At 43.4% G+C, this 20,353-nt stretch overlaps 1 protein-coding gene across 3 annotated transcripts in view; it reads left to right on the plus strand.

Annotated features, from left to right (window-relative positions):
• Positions 1-20,353, plus strand: part of LOC119962096 (rho GTPase-activating protein 15-like) — a 992,501-nt gene that overhangs the window by 620,511 nt on the left and 351,637 nt on the right. For all 3 annotated transcript variants that reach the window (XM_038789949.1, XM_038789950.1, XM_038789951.1), the window contains one exon: positions 10,735-10,857. In XM_038789949.1, the coding sequence (XP_038645877.1) occupies positions 10,735-10,857 (123 nt within the window). The remainder of the gene's footprint in view (positions 1-10,734; positions 10,858-20,353) is intronic.

Raw genomic sequence — 20,353 nt, forward strand, 5'->3', positions numbered from 1 at the left:
CAGCATACACATGAATAATAATATTGTCAGCTTTTTGCTCAGTGTGAAACTGTCACCTTGCTGTCTCCATGCCAGATGTGTGCCTATTTTTCTTCAGTTAAGTAATGGTAGTGTCTGAGCTAAATGAAGTCAAGCATTGCTTGCTATTACTGGACAATCAGATTGTAAAGTTCATAGAATGTATTCATTACAATTATGAAAAAGTAATGTACATTACATTTATTGTAAATATTATTGGTAGGCAAATAAAAGTGCAAAAATATTACTTCCCGGCCATCTGCCTGGTTTTGTGGTGAAAGTATTTTCTCAAATTGAGAAAGAATGGAGCCACAAATGGTACTGCTGGCATCAAGATCTGATTAGTATTGAAGTCATGATTAAACAAGTCCCAATGCTGCAGTCAAAAGTGTTGTTCATTAAATTTTATTATGAATACCCCACTTCAGTAATTTTGTTTTGTCCCCATTTTTGCATTATTTCCCAGCCAAATGGAAAGGGCAATGTCTTCATAAACTTCTTTCAGTACTCTTCTTGACCAGCTGTGGGCTGGCAGCTCTTCAGGGTGGGCCATCATCCTTAATTGGACGCGGTGGCGGCTGTCAATTGATCACTGCCGACAAAATGCCACCCCTGGGTCCGGCAGACTGCAGGAGCAGAATCAGCTCACCCTTTCAGCCGTGGCAGCTGAACTTCAGCCTCCACCAAAAATTCCGCCCTCAGTTTTTAGAAAATCACAAGGCAATGGCTACTTGTGAAACAGTGTGATGGTACAAACATTTCTCAATATAACTTTTATAAAGTGTCATTTGTACTACATGGACAAAACTTAAATTTTGTTCATTTATTTGACATTGGTCAATTGAGCATCATTTCAACTAGTTTACTGGACAGGGAACTCACAGACTCAGGTGCCAGTTCCACATGCTCTCTAATATTGCACTCTCTTTACGTTGATACAGTAGAAAATCGGGATGGGATGTAAAACCAGTGTTGTACCCAAATCCTTCAGTTTCCCAGTCTGTGGGCTGAGTCAATTGTGCTTCAGTTTTAGCAAACATACCTCAACTTTAGAAGGTTGTGAGTTCAAACCCCACTCCAGAAACATAGTCTAGGTGGATATTTCAGGGCAGTAAGGAAGGAATGCTGCAATGTTCGATGTTCTGCCTTTCAAGTAAGATTTTAAACCAAGATCTCATCTACAATCAAAAGTGGACATAAAATATCCCACAGCAGTTTTTGAGGAAGAGCTGCAGAACTCTCCCTTGTGCCCTGACACTGATAGTCAACCAGCATCACTAAAACAGATTAACTAGCCATTTATCTTATTGTTGTTTGTGGTAACATCCTGTACACAGATTGTTTGCCTCATTTTGCTACATTGCCATAGTATCCGCACCTGATAAAGCACTGTTGACTGTAAAGCATTTGGGACATTCTGCGGGTGTGAAAGGTGCAATATCAATGGAAGCTCCTTCTTTGTCTTTAGTTTGTTTATTGTTGGGGCAAGTAATAGGATATATAACAAGGGTGCTTTCCATTATTGTAGGTTTCCAAAACACTGGCCTGTTCTGCAAGTGGTATATTAATCCAAAACAATTGTTTAAATGACATTGTGTCCTTCATTCATAACTGCGCCATTAGATCATGCCAATAGGAACAGAAAGTACAAATGAAAACATGAACAAACTCTGAAGTATTAACCATGTCTTACGGTCAAATTAATAAGCTTTCTAGTTAAATACGCTTTGAACAAATAAGCGAAAATTTGACATCGATGACAAATATTGCCCTTTTGGTACACATCCAGTTTGAGTTTCAGCCATTGCAATATTTGCAGTGTTTCACCACAGCTGAACTTTTTGATTGGTTACAAGGCATGTGCTATGAAAAGAGACAGATATTCAAGGGACATCCTGTTGTTCAGTGACATTTTACATAATGGTGGATTAGTCTAGACAGATTACATAAATAAACAGAGATAATGTTGCTTTCAGTTTGATTAATCTCCTTTCTGTCTGGTGTATAGAAAGGTAGGATGATTGACATTTGGTAGTTAATTTCAAGTGTTCATCTGGAAATTTAGCAAATACAGATGTTTTAATCAGAAGCCTTTATCACACAGTACAACTTTTAAAAAAATCAGAGTTCCTTTTCCTTTGACCTAACTTTAAATGTAACAATTTAGTTTGGGCAGTGATGGATTTTCTCACATCCTTTATCTATACAGTAGGAAAATGGACAAAATTGGGCTATGAACCAGAAGTTTAACCACCCCACTTGTACTAACGATCAGTTTATCCTATAAATTTCTGTTGGATTTTTTTTAACTGAGAAACTGTATGAATGCGTCAGAGTTTTTCAAGAACACATTCTTTGGGAAATAGTCATCTCCATCTCATTTATATGACACTGAGCTGTTTTCTTGCCTGTCCAACTAAAACAATACGTTAACATTTTTACGGTTGGATTTAATTATTCTTTTAAAAAGTTTGCTCCTGAAATGCGACAGGATATTACTCTCAAAAACGCTAACTGATGGAAGAGGTTTATCCTGCCCACGCTGCAATAGAATGTTCATTTATCATTCCCTTTGTCATAAATTATTGCACAGTATATGGAGGTCCCCTGGACTATGCCCAAACTGGCACATAGCAGGGTTACTCACTCTGCCTGAATCTAATGTGGAGAATTTTGTTCTCTTTAAGTTGGGTATGCAAAGTGCCCTTACTCGCTCAAGCTCAGTCATTACAACATTTAGTCAGTACATTGTGTCTGCGATGTCAAGGGAGACAATGACACTGTACTTCAGAAAAGTGCAGACATTATTTCTGCTCTTCAGATTAATAGATTTTGTCATACTCATGAAGAACAGCAATCAATAGCACTTTACTCTGACATCCACTGTCAATAGACCTTGTACCCATTACTAGGGATGGTTAATAGATAGTTCTTCAGAATGCTTTTTGTTGCTCATATTATGTTGGAAATAATTGCTTAAGAAATTGTGCAAATGAACAACCATAAATATTTGTTCCTTTAACAGGTGATTTATTGCTTCATGTTGGTTGGTCTGATTCTCATGTCATAATAATATGACATTTGCCTTATGTGTACCATGAATTAATTACAATACACCTATTGAATCAGCCCTCATTGGTTCTTGAAAGGAACAAAATTGTTTTTTGTGAAACCTATTTCTGTGCTTGCAGCTAAAGTTGAATGTCATAAAACTAAATTTAAAAAACTATTGAATTTATTTCTAGTCTGAAAATATTAAAAGGTTTTGATATCATATCAGAACAACAAATTATTGAAATTATCGCTTGGCAGTACAGAACGTGAATGCTGCTGAAAAGGGAGATTTAAGTTGCCAAAGCTTTCATTCATCAAGACAAATGCAAGAATGCCAGATTTCAAATGATCATCACAGTTCATAATACGAGTAGACTCTGATTGGCAAAGGCATCGCCATGGAGAAAGCATCGGAAATTATTGGTTCCCCGTGCTTCCAGATAACTTAACAATGATTCAAGGTTTGTACGGATTTATTTTCGGTGCAGAGGACAGGTCCACGAGGATGAAAAATGTCACTTCTAGCAAGCATAAATGAGCCATTTTACAAGATTGATGTAAATTGGTTATTGGTAGGTTAGGTTGGGGGGGAGTTGTTGGGTTGTGGGTGTGGGTTGGATACGTGGGTTTGAGTGGGGTGATCATTGCTCGGCGCAACATCAAGGGCCGAAGGGCCTGTTCTGTGCTGTGCTGTTCTATGTTCTATGGTGTCGATATTAGCACACTCAGTATTGTTCAGCAAGTGCTGCCCAATTGCAGAATCACATCAAAGAGAAGTTTTGGTTTGGGTTTTGCAGGCGGGGCTGGTTGAGTATGTTCTATATGCTGCCTACTACAACCAACCATCTTGTTTGGGAAGTACGACTTACTTATCTGAAATTGCAACGGCACTGAAATTCATTCACAATGTTACTCAACTGTGTGAACTGACAGCAGCATCTTGTTCATGGAAAAATACCACTAGCATTGCCACTGTAGAGCAACAAAGCAAAATGGCTTGCTTGCCCTGTTCTTCAAACTTTTGAGATACTTTTCCAAGGTAATTTGCAAAATACCAGGCACATTTCATGTCCGAGAGTGGATGCCTTTGGTCCATTGTGAGCAATGATCTGATCAAGGCAGCCATGGTCCTGCTGGATGATGCTTATGCACTCTATTTCTGTGTCAAGCTGGCAAGGTGAGCAAATAACTAGGGCCCAATTTACAAGATGATTGATAAGGTCAACCTTAATGTTGACCAGTGAAAATTTGAACAACGTGTTCAGCAAACTGTTTCATGGTGCTACAATGCAGTGGCAACATGAGTAGCATTTCCCAGCCCACAGTTGCATGACTCAAACCAAAATGTCAAATATTCGATTTGATTCTGCAATTGGGAAGCGCTTGCTGAGCAATCCAAGTATACTAATAACTGCACAAACAATCGAAGACTATCAACTGACCTAGTTTGTGTTTGCGAGAAGCAAGATATATTCATAATCAAGGACCTATTCTTCACAAACAGAAAAGGTATGTTCAAGCCTTGCACCTTTTCTGAATTACCCGGATGTATGAGGAGTCGATAGTTCCCGCTTGCTTTCACCAAACAAGAATCAACTTGCAAATCAATCAGCATCCTTTTTCTCTTCTAGTATAAATTGTTGTGTTCATTTAAAATTTGGCATTCTTGTGTTTGTCCTTATAAGTCCAAAGAGAAAAACATTGTTTCTCTTTTCAGTAATACTGATATTAGATTATGGTAGAATTAACAACATTTAATTTATGACTGCTTTGTGATGAAATGGGACTTTCAAGCTCGTAGTAAAATAAATGGGCCTGGTCATGAGTGCTGGTTCAGGTCTCATGTTGGTGATGTATTCTATCAATACATGCTTTTATCTTATCGTTTCTTGAACTTGAATGCTCTTATAATTTAAATTGAAATGATGGGTGCGATTCAACAGCCCTGTTGCGCCTGCCGGGGATCTGGGTGAAACTGGTGAATCGGGCATAAGCCCCAAATCTGACACGGTGCTGATCGCGAGTCACCCGTCTCGCTCCACCCGATGTGACCTGGATCAAGCCCTCACTGACAAAATCCAGATCTGCATATTTAAAAAGTCGAATGGATCATTTAAATATCCGGACACTGGATTCAACGGGGGCTCAATGGCGGCACCTGCAAGACTTTTCCAGGGAGCCATTTAGCACCAGATGTAATGGCACCTCGGGGGGAACGGGGAACAAGGGCACCACAGACCATTGGAGACCTCCGGGTGGCCGAGGACAAGGGGGCTGATACTCTGGAACTGCCCCGGCACTCGGTCATCTTGACACTGTCACCCTGGCACCCTGGCAGTGCCACCCTGATGATTTGCACGTATACAGTGTCTTTGATGCTATCAAGGTGCCCCAAAACACTTCACAGCCAATTAAATATTTCAGGAGTGTAGTCACTTTCTGTAATGTAGGAAGATATGGCAGTCATTGGCACACAGCAAGGCCTCACAAACAGTAATGAGATACATGACCAGATGATCTGCTTTAGTGATATTGCTGAAGGAATAAATACTGGTCAGGACACTAGGGGAACTCTCTGGTTACTCTTCAATTTATACAGTGGAGCTTCTTGTATCTTTCTCTATTTATCTGACAGAAGCACCTCTGATAACACAGAATTGCCTTTGTGCTTCATGAGATATCAGCCAGAATGGTGTGCTAATGTCCCTGAAATGAGTGACACTTGAAGCCATGGTTCAGAGATGAGAATGTTACCACTAAGCTGAGGCTAACACCTAAGAAACCACCTTGGTACAGACACAAACATAAGGAATGACCAGTTAAAATTAAAACTGCAAAAGGACATGGGAGGACAGCATACTGGTCATGAAGGGATGTGGGGCATTATGTTTGTTTATCTCTGTTATAGCCTGTGAAGTGTTTGGAACAGTTTAGGAGGGGACTCACAGAAAGAGCTATTCTGAACTAATGCCATGTGCCTTTAAGCATGCTGGCTTATAGGTAATTGTAGTATTTATAATAGGCCACATTTTATCCTGCTTTAAGAGTAATGCTGCTTGTAAATGTCCAATGGTCACTTAAATTTCAGTTTGTGTACAAGTGGAGGGCTCCAGTGGGTTGACAGCAGCCATGTTTTCTAGCTGCTTTTTAGTTAACTTCATATCGGTTATAATGGCAGGATAGCAAAGGTACATTTTATGCCATTGCCAATGGCACCCTAAGTTTACTTGTACAACCGTTCCCATATGTGGCGGCAAATCAGACCTGAATGATTCAGCTGATTAACTTCTGTTTGGTGCAAACATGACCAAACTTTGCAGTTCCCATTACTGTAATGCATTATAAAAAGGATCTGCCAAAATCTGTATTCTCCCAAAAGGTGTACGGTATGTTCATCGAAACAAAGTTGGATGACCAGAAATGGTTCATGCAGCGTCCTTCCAGATCCACATCATCTACCACATGACCATGGGTTAAAGGAGAAGATTCATCCACTCAAGAGGAGGGTTACCAATAGGAGAATAAAGAGAAGGAGGCCTTAATTACTTTAGATATAATACATGGTTCAACCAATAATTTCACATATGCCATGTCAGACCACATGCAAGGTACCATATTTCTGAAAGATGTTTTTGTTATGATAATATGGCCTGAGAACTGCATGTTACCAACTAGTCTCCAGGATCTGTCTACCATTCTTCATATTCATGGAACAAGAAATTAAGTCAAGTAGTAAGGTTCTAATTTGTGAGAGATGCGTTATTATAAGACAGTACTTCCACAGCCAGACGCAGCTCTTCAACAATTCCACAAATTCTGGATAGATCATATTCTTCAGAAACCTTGGCCAGAATTCTCTGGCTGTTGGGATTCGCTGTTCCTGCCATAGTGCAGCTCTGCCCATGGGTTTCTTGGCAGCATGGGGTGGCTTCATTGGGAAATACCATTGACAAACGGTGGGAAGAGAGAATCCCGCTGACAGCGAATGACAGGCTGCTGAGAAACACGGGGCTGGGGCTAACGAATCCAGCCCCTTATTTATACAGTAATTCAGAAAAATTGCTGTAAAAACGCATTTTAACAAAATCACCAAACATTTATTATTATGAACCACAACTTAAGACCATAAGACCATAAGACATAGGAGTGGAAGTAAGGCCATTCGGCCCATCGAGTCCACTCCGCCATTCAATCATGGCTGATGGGCATTTCAACTCCACCTACCAGCATTCTCCCCGTAGCCCTTAATTCCTCGCGACATAAGACCATAAGACATAGGATAAGACCATAAGACATAGGATAAGACCATAAGACATAGGGTCTTGACTGTAACCCACTCCTTCCTAAAACAATTGGGTGATTATTGCAAATGAACCAGAAGCTGACTGACCGAGAGGTGAAATCACATTTTAAAATAAAGTGTTTGAAAACTGACCACGTCATTTCAGTGGTTAACGTGCATATAGGACCGTAGACCATAAGACGTAGGAGAAGGAGTGGGCATTTCAGCCCATCAAGTCTGCTCCTCCATTCAGCGAGATCACGACTGATTGGATGTAATCCTCAACTCCACTTTCCCGCCTTATGCCTATAATCCCGGATTCCCTTACTGATTAAAAATCTATCTCAGCCTTGAGCATACATAATGACTCAGCTTCAACAACCCCCTGCGGAAAAGAATTCCACAGAATCACCACCATCACCCGCACACTGAGATTATGCCCTCTGGCCCTTCCCAGAAGGTGAAACAGCCTCTCAGCATCTGCCCTGTCAAGGCACCTGAAAATCTTATCTATCTCAATAATGTCTCACATATTAATTTCTTTTACAATTTAAAAAAAATACTATTTATAGTATTACTATTTGTAATTTCAAAATTGTACAATGCCCATTCTTAAATGAAGTGTGTGTCAAATTATTCAATGTCAAGCATAGGTTTCAAATGAGTAATTTCCATACTTAATAAAGAAACCTAATAACATATGAAGATTATTATTTTTGAATTCTCTCTAATCAATTCAAATGTAAGGGCTGAAATCTTACCATATAGAGTCAGGCTCTGACTGAAAATCAGTGTGTAGCTCCCCAGCTGCACAGACCAGTTTTCACTCCAGATCTTGTGCCTCTCTGAAGAAGAAAAAATAAGTAATGAAGAGTTGTGTTTCAAACTTTGAAGGTGAGGTAACGTTGGGAGGCATAACAAGCAGTGTAGATAGTACCAAGAAATGATAAAAAAGACAGGTAAATTAAGTTAATGGAACAAGCTGTGGCAAATTGAGCTCAATGAGGCAATGTGTTCGGTTTCAAGAAAGACAATTTGGAGTATTTTGAGAATGATGAGAAATTTCGAACTGTGGAGGTGCAAAGAAGTCACAAAAAAAACTTGAAGAAAGATACAAATAGCAATCAAAAACACTATTGGAAGGCCGTACTATCTCAAGGTAACTATACAAAGGAAAGGAAGTTATGGTTGAGTTATATGTAGCCTTGGGAGGACACCCATACTGAGTAATGTATTCAGTTCTGGGTACTGTATCTCTGTATATTGGCCTTGGAGAGAGTGCAGTGCAAATTCACCAAACTGATAGGAGATGAAATCATGAGTGCAGTATGCATAAACTTGACTTCCCTTGAAAGTAGAAGTTTGAGGGTGATCTAATTGATGCAGAAGTGTGATATGATTGGGTAGCCAAAATGACACAGTTTCCTACAGTAAGGGAATCCAAGACAGGTGGGCACAACCTTAAAATGAGATCCTGATTCAGTGTGAAATTGGACTACACTTCTTCCCACATAGGTTAATGGAAAGTTGAAACTCTCTCACTTAAAAGGCTAATTGAAACTTTCATAATTGAAATCAATAATTATGTTGGGAAAATGTTGCATGGGATACGGAACAAAGACAAACAAATGGGGTTTAGCTACAGAGCAGCCTTGCATGGTGGCACAGTAGTTAGCACTGCTGCCTCTCAGTGCTAGGGACCCGGGTTCAGTTCCGGCATCGGGTCACTGTCTGTGTGGAGTTTCACTTTTTCCCCATGCCCGTGTCTGTGTAGGTTTCCTCATGCTTTTCCCCAGGTTTCCTCCGGGTGCTCCGGTTTCCTCCCACAGTCCAAAGATGTCCAGGTTAGGTGGATTGGCCGTGCTAAATTGCCCCTTCATGTCCAAAAGGTTAGGTGGGGTTGCTGGGTTATCGGGATAGGGTCGGGGGATAGACCTAGGTAGGGTACTCTTTCCAGGGGTAGGTGCAGACTCGATGGGCCAAATGGCCTACTTCTGCACTGTAGAGATTATATGATTCTATGATCCAACTGGAGTTGCTGAATGACCTATTCCTTATTGTACAATGTGACTGCTATTTTATGTCAATAAATGTCACTACTTCATATCAACCATACCAATTGGAGATAATGTAGAATGGAAACAATTTTCTATTTGTGATTTAAACAGGCATGGTTCTCTTGGTCACTTTACGTTTTATTCTAAGACTGTTCAGAATGTGACAAATACAAGTTTATATTCACTTTTCTTTCTGAACATCTTGGCCTAAATTTTTCAGATGGTGCAGTTTCCGTTCCTGCCATCTGACAAGTTGGCAGGGAACACATCTCTGTGAAAACCCAGTGCCCTGCAGCCATTTCACACTCGAATGAACATCAGTTGACTACAGGTGGGACTTGCCTCTCACTAGGGAGGATGTCCCAGCTTAGAGAGCTACCAGCCAACCTGAGAGCTGCAGAGACTAAAGAGGAACTTTAAGAAGTAGTCTGAGTCTAAGTCCTGGAACTGGAGGACAAGCTAAGTTTCAGGGGTTCCAGGCCAGGAGGTTAGAAAAGGCTAAGGTATGAATTATAGTTAATGCAGGACAAAAGATAAGGATGCCTTCTGTGTTAAAATATGTAACCTTGAAATTGCATTGTGCAATATTAGCATATGAGCACAGCACAGTTGCATGCAATCCCTCTGTGCTCAAGGATGGACTAATCCAACCATGTTAATATCACTGGCTATTTCAAGGTCTTTTTATTTCCAGTACAAACTGGTTTTAAATTAGGCATTTCTCTTTACAAAACATTCTTTCATAATTGTCGGTGATACTGTGAACCTGTGTAATTATATGAAGGACGACACAGAGCTTTTTCCCATTGAAAATATCTTTGCAATTGGTCAGAACATCTCTGATATAGGGAGGAAACACAAACCAAGTTTGTACTTCTGACTGCTGGAGCATATGATTGTCCAAGCCTTGGTCATGGCAAAATTGCCTGTTGATGTTCTGCATCTATAATGATACATAAAGAGCTGTGTAAGTGTGCATGTTTCTGTCGAGTTGCTACTGCAAGTTAAATTAGAGCTGGGGAAGTTTCAATACTGCCAGGAAAAGGGAGGCAAATCGAGGCGATAAAGAAACTTCAGCCTAGGTAATTTCAGAAGGAAGATCATCAGGATCAACTATTCTCAATGCCTGCTACCAATTTGATACTTTTCATCAACAGAAACTAGTCTTTGGAAATTAAAGTTATTTTATACTGCAAATCTGAAATCCCTGATCAAGTTTGTGAATCCTATTTTACTTTTCCAAATGTTGATGCCTGCAGGCTACCTCTGCCAGGAATTGATTGCTTCAGTTATCTGACATCTGTCTTATTCTTTTATCCCCAGTACTGCGACTGAACCACTCCTCATCTGACACCTCTGAGAAGAAACGAGTGAAGAGCCGACTAAAAAAGTTCATATCAAGGCGGCCTTCATTGAAAACATTACAAGAGAAAGGACTGATTAAAGGTAATGTGTTTGATTCTTAAGTGCAGTGGCCCCTCAGTAAAATATACTATTGAACCACAGCCTCCAATATAACATGCATTGTTTATGCATTATGAGTTCTTCACTAATGGGTAAGCCGTAGACAACTTATATAAAAGCAGACAAAGTTTTATGGCATTTGTCTTATGGAAAAAAGACAATTGCTTTTGTGTTTCTGCTGTTCTTTCCATTTGTGGCAATGTGTCACTACCGCTGAAGCAAAGGAAGGAGACTAACTTAATGCAATATCCAGACACTGCCACATTGATTTTATTCCTTTGAAGACAGCGTGTCTGTTGTGACCATCACACCATACTCCATTTTTGGGGGATGGTTGCAATTGAGTTGTCTGCAATGCGTTAGAACTCTATCCTTTCAACTTTGAGACTTTGGTTCAAGTTCCACATGACACATTACATCTATTTTCTATGATAGGTGACCCATATGGCCATGAATCCAAAGCATAAAGTGGCTCATAATTCTGTACCAATTGCCACAAAATTGGCCGCTTCAGTGCATGTTTAAACTGGTAGAACTGAGGATGTCAATAAAGTTACAGCTTTGTCCTGGATTGTGTCAGACACCTTGGGCGAGATTCTCCACACCCCACGCCGGGTGGGAGAATAGCGGGAGGGCTTCCTGACATTTTTCACGCCCTCCCGCTATTCTCCACCCCCCCACGCCCGAACCACGCCACGAATCGCCGCTTGCCGTTTTTTACGGCGAGCGGCGATTCTCCGAGGCCGATGGGCCGAGCGGCCGGGCCTTCACGCCCGTTTCAACACGGCAGCAAACACACCTGCTCACTGCCGTTGTGAAACGGGCAGCAGGTGCTCGTTTGGGGCATCTAGAGGCCCGATTGGCACGGGAGCACCACGACTGTGCTCGGGAGGGGACAGGCCCACGATCGGTGCCCACCGATCGTCGGGCCAGCGTCCACAACAGACGCACTCTTTCCCCTCTGCCACCAACTGCGCATCAGCGGGTTGGCATTGTCCAACCTGCGCATGCGCGGCTGACATCATCGGCTGCGTCAGCCGCCGTGACGCTTGACGTGCGGCCTTGACGACGGTCGTCAAGGCCGCGCTTCCGTGACGCACGGGGCCGTGCTCCTAGCCCCGCCGGGGGGGAGAATTGGCCCCGGAAGTGGCCGTGAAGGCTGCCGTGGGTCACGGCCTGTTCCACGGCAGCCTTTACGATTCTCCGCATTTGTGGAGAATCTCGCCCCTTGAGTCCTTTTTTAAAAATTAATTTACAAGGATGTGTGTGTCGCTGGTTGGGCCAGCACTTATTACCCATCCCTTGCTGCCCTTCAGAAGGTGATGGTGAGTTGCCTTCTTGAACCACTGCAGTTCTTGAGATATAGGTACACCCACTGTGCTGTTAGGGAGGGAGTTCCATGATGTTGCCCCAGCGACAGTGAAGGAATGGTGATATACTTTCAAGTCAGGGTGGCGGGTGACTTGGAGGGGAACCTCCAGGTGGTGGGGTTCCCACATATTTGCTGCTCTTATCCTTCTAGATGGTAGTGGTTGTGGGTTTGGAAGGTGCTGTATAAGAAACCTTGGTGAGTCCCTGCAGTGCATCTTGTAGATGGTACACATGGCTGCCACTGTTCGTTGATGGTGGAGGGTTTGAATGTTTGTGGAAGGGGGAGCAATCAAGCGGCATGCTTTGTCCTGGATGGTGTTGAGTCTCTTGAGTGCCATTTGAACTGCACTCATCCTGGCAAGTGGAGTATATTCCATTACACTCCTGACTTGTGTCTTGTAGATGGTGGACAGGCTTTGGGTGGTCAGGAAATGAGTTACTTGCTATAAATCAATGGCAAATGGCTGTTGTGATTGTACCCAGCCAAGCAAGTGGAAAATTATTTACAACATTGCTGATGTACTTTATAGGTGGTGAAAGGGCTTTAGGGAGTTCAGACCTATTTGGGTTTTGGAAATACTTGCCATCGTCGTGTGATCCTGTCATGAGGCAACAGTAGTATCCCATTTCTATTCGGTTCAATATGCCCTATTACTGAGAATGCACTGAAGTATAGCTGCCCCTAAATATGAAGCATGGTGCCAGAGTTGAAGAAAAATAAATATTTTAACCCTGGAAATGATGCAGTGAAGATTGAGAACACAGGAACACAGAATGGTTCAAATCTGCAGAAAAGACCAGCTGGAAACGAGACAAAAATAAAAACTATAAATGAAATACTGACCGCAGCGAAGAAAGGCATACAGAAAAGTTCAAATCTGCAAAAAAGCTGCTGGAAAAATGACAAAAAAAGGCAAGCTGCAAATAAAATATTGGCAACAAAGAAACAGCTAAGAAAGAAGCACAAAAAAGTTTCAAACTGCAGGCAGCCGCGACAAAAGGACAAAGGAAAAGCAAACACAAAAGGAACACAACAAACTTAATGAACAAGCCTGAACCAATAATGATTAGCCACACTTGTAACATTGCTGGGGAGGGACTGCTGTAAAGTGTATTCCACTTTAAATCTAATTGATGACCAAAAAGAACAGACGGCAAAAAATTTTGAATGCCTTGAAGGCACATTTTGAATCCTGAGTGCAAGTTACATATTAACAATATGTGTTCAACAATAGAGTTCAGAGCAAAAGAAAGACCATTGAAGGGTATGTGATTGCAGTAATGCAGCTGGCAGAATCATATGAATTCGGACAGCTAAAAGATGATTTAATTAAAGACAATTTTGGCTTAGGAGTGAGAGATCTCTCGATGAGACCAAGTCCACCGAAAGATGAGAAACGGATGCTAAATAAAGTAATAGATGTGTGTCAAAATGCAGCAGTGTAGAAAATATGTATGGCAGAGCTGACCAAGTGATGCATTATGCTCAGAGACAGTTCATGCCAAAAGTACATTGCAATCACAGAAAAGAAGCAGTTGCACAAGGGAAAATAAGGATTGTCCAGTGTTTTAACTACAAGAAGCAGAACAATTTCACAAACAAGTGTTGTGATCGTGCTGCACTTTTGTCCATCTTGCAGTGGACTTGCTCTCATCGCGAGGTCTCTCACTCCTAAGCCAAAATTGTGTTACGTCAGAAAAAAGCAAAACAAATCTATACTGATGGCTGTTGGAGATTTATCAGGAGAAGAATCTGATGAAGAAATATATACCATACAACAGGTTGGTTCAGTCAAGTCTCTCGGCAACAAATGGTTTGAGACTGATACTACGATGACCACTGAGAAAAAGTATTAAGTAAACAGGAAGTGTCAGATAGAGACAGGTGCGCAATGCAACATAATGATGCTCACAGATCTATGTGAAGTGGCTCAATATGGTGATCCAAAATGAATGCCTCGAAAGAAAAATCTAGGCTATGTGATGACACAGTACCTTCAGGACAAATTATTCTGACAGACCAGTACAATGTTTTTTTTTTTTTTAAATTTAGAGTACCCAATTCATTTTTTTTCCAATTAAGGGGCAATTTAGTGAGTCCAATCCACCTAGCCTGCACATCTTTGGGTTGTGGGGGTGAAAACCACGCAAACACGGGGAGAATGTGCAAAATCCACACAGACAGTGATCCAGAGCCGGAATCGAACCTGGGACCTCGGCGCGTGAGACATCAGGGCTAACCCATTGTGCCACCATGCTGCCATTAGTACAATGTTGAGATGGAGGACTTAGATTTCCAGATTATAGATGGGATGCAACATCCGTTCACCTCAGCTAGAGCAAGTCTAAAGCTTGGCTTGTAACCCTGAATGTGGGCAACAAAAGACCCAGAGATGAGGAAACATGTTCAAATGTAACCCAAGATGGTGATCGACTGCATTAATGCGCAAGCCAAAGGTAAATGATTTTCCATAATCTTTATTGTCACAAGTAAGCTTACATTAACACTGCATAGTAGTTACCATGAAAAGTTCCAAGTCACCACATCTTGGCGCCTGTTTGGATACACAGAGGGAGAATTCAGAATATCCAATTCACCTAACAGCACGTCTTTCGGGACTTGTGGTCGGAAACCGGAGCACCCGGAGGAAACCCACACAGACACAGGGATAATTTGCAGACTCCGCACAGACAGTGACCCAAGTTGAGAATCGAACCTGGGACCCTTGTGCTGTGAAGCAACAGTGCTAACCACTATGCCACCGTGCCGTCCATAAACAGGAAAATCTACAGGAAAATGTTCACATCAGAGCTAAACTGCAAGAACCGAAGGGCGAGATTCCACCTTTGAAAATGCACAATAAATTGAAGACTTCAACGAACCAAGTTGTGCGAGATCTGACCAAACAAATTTCAAGGAGAAAGGAATGACCCACATTCCACAGTCAGTAACACAGAGCAGAAGTTGAAAAAAAACTCAATATAAATACAGCCACAGCCGCTGGCGTATGTGCTCAGCTGCTTCTTCACCACATATTGTCGGTGAGGGAGAAGGGATCTGATAATAATAATAATCTTTATTGTCACAAGTAGGCTTACATTAACACTGCAATGAAGTTACTGTGAAATGCCACATTCCGGCGCCTTTTCTGATACACAGAGGGAGAATTCAGAATGTCCAAATTACATAACAGCACGTCTTTCGGGACTTGTGGAAGGAAACTGGAGCACCCAGAGGAAACCCACGCAGACATGGGGAAAACGTGCAGACTCCACACAGACAGTGACCCAAACCGGGAATCGAACCTGGGACCCTGGAGCTGTGGAGCAACAGTTGGGGAGTCAGCCAAGATAGTGTGCTCTTTCAGACAGCCGGTGAGACTCATGGACTAAAGTGCCTCCTTCTGTACTGTAAGGATTCTATGATGACCTGCTGACGGTGCTGACCCAGGCCTACCATTCTGGGGTGATGTTGCACAGACCCTGGGAGGGTTGAATAGGGTAGTTGATGGGAGGAGAGCTGGGGAGGGAGCAACGTAGGGTAGAGATGAGATGGTTGAGGAATGGGGGGGAAAGGAGGGGAATGGGGGAGGATAGAGGGGAATAGGGAGAAAGGAGGGGAATGGGGAGGATAGAGGGGAATAGGGAGAAAGGAGGGGAATGGGGGAGGATAGAGGGGAATAGTGAGAAAGGAGGGGAATGGGGGAGGATAGAGGGGAATAGGGAGAAAGGAGGGGAATGGGGAGGATGGCGGGGAATAGGGAGAAAGGAGGGGAAGGGGGGTCGGGAGTGGGCGTGCTGATGGACAAAGCCTTTTCCGATGAGAATTGGGTGAAGTTGAGGGCCTCCCTGATCCTCTGGGCATGCAGGACCCTGGCTGCTGCCTGTCCTCCACCCTCCGGCTCCTCCTGCGCAACCCCCCCCCCCCCCCCCCCCCCCCCCCCCCCCCGCCCTCCTCCCCGGGACCATTCTCCATTCCCTTCTGGTCTGCCTCCTTCCTTAGACGAAGCCACATGTCCATCTTCCTCCAGCAAGTCACCCCGCTGCTGTGCCAGGCTGTGGAGGGCACATCAGACCACCACAAAGCGGGAGACCCTCTGGGGGTTGTACTGCAGTACACCACAGAGTGGTCCAGGTACCTGACCAGATTTTCAGCAGTGCTCAATGACAGCACAGGTGGCAACACGGGCCTCATTGTATTGGGTCTCCACCTAGAGCTCCGGCCTTCGCACTGGTGTGATCAGCCAGGACCTCAGTGAGTAGCTCTTATCCTCCAACAGCCAACCTATCATCTTGGGACAGTCCTCGAAGATGCAGGGAATCACCGGGTGTTCAAGGATGTGGCTGTCATACACACTCCCTGGGAGGTATGCACACACGTGCATGATCCGAAGCTGGTGGTCGCACACGAGTTGAACATTCAGGGAGTGGTACCCCATACTGTTAATGAAGGGTGCTCCTTGATTTCCACTGTACACAAGGTGACATGTGTGCCATCTATTACCCCCTGGACCTGGGGAATCCCAGCAATGGTGGCGAATCCTGCAGCTCAGGCATCTTGGTGGGCTTGGACAAGTTCAAATTTACTGTCCAGGCGTACAGAGCAACCTATTTGGGACTGACACCACCATCCATTTTGGTATCTGTAAAGAATTGGAGAAGGAGATAAGACCGACAATCAGTTTGGGCTTCCACCCCTAGACCTTCAAATCCCCCAAGCCTCCCCCACCCTTACATGTCCTGCCTTCTCTGTGTGTCATCCAACAGGCTAGTTGTGGTGGAAAACGTCACTCTGTATCTCACCCCTGGCCACAGCAGGAGCCCTAGACCCCATACCCTAGACCCCTACCAGGAACATTAGGGAGACCGTACTCAGGTGCGCTCCCCTGATCCACACACTCATCCTTCGGTTGCGAGGATATCCCTAGTGCTGAACCCCAGCTCTTGAGTGTTTGATTGTTGGGTGCTGCCTCTATGATGCTGGCCCTTCCAGAGGTCAGGCCAACTGATCAGGCTTCAAACTTTGATTGAAATTTGATACAATAATCATCGAAGCAACTTCTCTACCCACGAGAAGCCACTTAAGCTGAGAAGTGCTCTCACAACTCACAAGGCCAATTACCTATTAGCAATAGCCTGCAGCTGTGAAGCTAGAGGTTACTCAGATTCAAAGGAAATTAAGTGGCATTCAGCATATATATTCAGCAAAAGCAGGGCTCTGTCCTGGAAGTGTTTGGTAGGATAGACAGGCAGTAGCTGTTAGTTGCCCCTATTATGGGTATCCACAATAGTTAAACATGACTTGAATACCTCATGGACCAAAAGCCTCTCTCCCCCCACAGGCCCAGGGGCGACCTCCAACCTCGGACGCTTTATCTCCCGACCAAGCCCGACCCATGAGGGGTCACCCACGCACCCCCAACCCCCAAGTGCCCTGGAGCTGCCTGCTAGAAAATGGATATGGCTACGCACCTCCTCAGTACCCCTCAGCAGCCATTGTGCCAGCTTCACATTTTTAAAAAGGAGCACAAAACAACGCCTGAATGATTTCTCGCTGGGGAGCCGGTTAATTTCCAGGAGGCCGTTACATTCAACTTCAGTCTCGCTAATTAATTGAAATTAATGCAAATTGGGGTTAATGATATGCTCACCATATTTGGGCGAGATCCAGAACTCATTATCGGGAGCGAACCGGGTTACATGGCAAACTAGCACAAATATTCTAGCAGGCAGCTCCAGGGCACTTGTGGGCAGCATGGTAGCATGGTGGTTAGCATAAATGCTTCACAGCTCCAGGGTCCCAGGTTCAGTTCCCGGCTGGGTCACTGTCTGTGCGGAGTCTGCACGTCCTCCCCGTGTGTGCGTGGGTTTCCTCCGGGTGCTCCGGTTTCCTCCCACAGTCCAAAGATGTGCGGGTTAGGTGGATTGGCCATGCTAAATTGCCCGTAGTGTCCTAAAAAGTAAGGTTAAGGGGGGGTGGGGTTGTTGGGTTACCGGTATAGGGTGGATACGTGGGTTTGAGTAGGGTGATCATTGCTCGGCACAACATCGAGGGCCGAAGGGCCTGTTCTGTGCTGTACTGTTCTATGTTCTATGTTCTAAATCTTTGATTTTGGCCTTTCTCGCTAATTAATGGGCGTGCCCCAATCCGTGACGTGTGCAACGCGGTGGTTAAATCCCACCTATGTGTGCAATGCATGTGTAGTAACTGACTAGTAGAACACACAGTTGTTAATGCATTAGAACAGGAGGCGTGTAATGGGCCACACAAAAGCGTGCATGCAAATGTGTTTTTTCTTTAGCCGGAAGAAAGCGATGTTTGTATCTTCTATTCGATATGAAAACAGGGATTTGGAAATGCAATCTTTACCAAGTGTACTACCGAGCTTGCCATAGTCATGTGACCTTGCCAGAGGAAAGCTAGCTGTTGGCTGCCATTTCTGTTCAGTTCAATAAAGCCTCTCACTGAACACCCATCATCCAATCGGCTCCACTAGCCACAGTTTTTATTGTCAACAGTGAGCCCCCTCCCAGGTTGTCAACGTGGGGAACTCAGTAATGTAATGTCATTGAACTTGCATTCAAACGTAATAAAACCGCAATTTAGAATGAATCTCCAGCAATGTTCCCATTAAGACATAACAGGAGCATGAGTGTTCTGGGAAATATTATTGCCATGGGCACGATGACTTCCAAAAGTACACTTACTCATGCCAATATTAAGAAGCGCTGACAGGACTCCCCTCTGCCACCATTTTACTTTATGGACCAAGAAATTCAGCAAATTTTTGATATGCGGCACATTAATTTTATACAGAGCAATGTCATGCTCCATGCAAAACAAACTAAAATATCATCATACTATGAGGCTGTAACAGCAGAAATTTCACACGCTCAACTTCACACATCTTGCTTACAATTCTTCATGCAGGCTAGTAAATATTAATATTCACTTACAATGTTCAGGTGATATGAAATATTTTGTTCATTAGCATACAATACACCGATTTGAATCTTCTGTACCTTTAAATTATGCCACCAAAGAGAGAGAGGCACATATGTTTTGCATTTTGACTTGGCTTGCTGCTGAGGCACACAACATTATATATCTGTAAAGTATTTGGTCATTTGGATTTACAGAAAAATTTGTATTCCAACATTAAACATTTCGGTATTAGCATTTATTTTTTTGTGTAAAGTGAAAAGAAGCTTCTAAAAATGATGGGAGTGATCAAACAGCCACATTGCATCTGAAAAGCAATGCGCCGCCTCACTACGTGGATCTACACGGCTCGCAACACCTCGTGAGATCGTGGGATCACTTTTTTGGCAAATCCACCTATTAGAGTGAGATAGTTGTTCTCACTTTAATATGCAGTTTCCCAAAGATCCGGAGGTGTTGGCATCTATCCCCTTCGCCACTGCCAGGGTACCAGGTTGGCACTGCCAAGGCGCCAAGCTGACAATTTACGTGTGGTGGCAATCGGGCCTGGGATTCCCTGTGTGGATGTTCGAGCAGCGTGGGGGGGGGTAGTCTCTCCAAAGGTAAGTTGGGGCTTGGCAGGGGGCCGAGAGCCATGTCAGAGGTTTAGAGATTGGGTTGCCATTTAAAAACAGCATCCCGCTCTCTCGCTACACTGAAGAGTTCCAGCGAATGGAGCTCCTCAGTGCAGAAAAGGGGGCTATGTGTGACCTTGGCTGGGAATTTCCCACTGAGGCCCTGTATCTAGCCTGAATGATAGCGTCGTGTTCCTCAGCGCTGCAATTGCCAGGAAACACGTGGCTAAACGCATTTGCTGTGGGACTTTGTTTCAATTTAGTTAAATCGTGCCCAACAACCTCAACTGTCTGTTTAGTTCAAAATCTCAACAATTAGGTAATTCCTGAGCATCTTTACTATAATGAAACCTGCTAAGACACTTTGGAGAGGTATTATAAAGCGAAGTATGACACCAAACCACATAAGGAAGTTGTAGGACTGATTGATAAAGAAGTTTTTAATTATTTTTTTCAAGTAAGAAAGTGAGGTAGAGAGGTGGAGAGGTTTCGAGAGTAGATTTAGAGTAGGCTTAAGGTCTAAGCAACTGTAATGTGGAGATGCCGGCGT

This window comes from Scyliorhinus canicula, chromosome 2 (genome assembly GCF_902713615.1).
Source record: "Scyliorhinus canicula chromosome 2, sScyCan1.1, whole genome shotgun sequence".
NCBI lineage: Eukaryota > Metazoa > Chordata > Chondrichthyes > Carcharhiniformes > Scyliorhinidae > Scyliorhinus > Scyliorhinus canicula.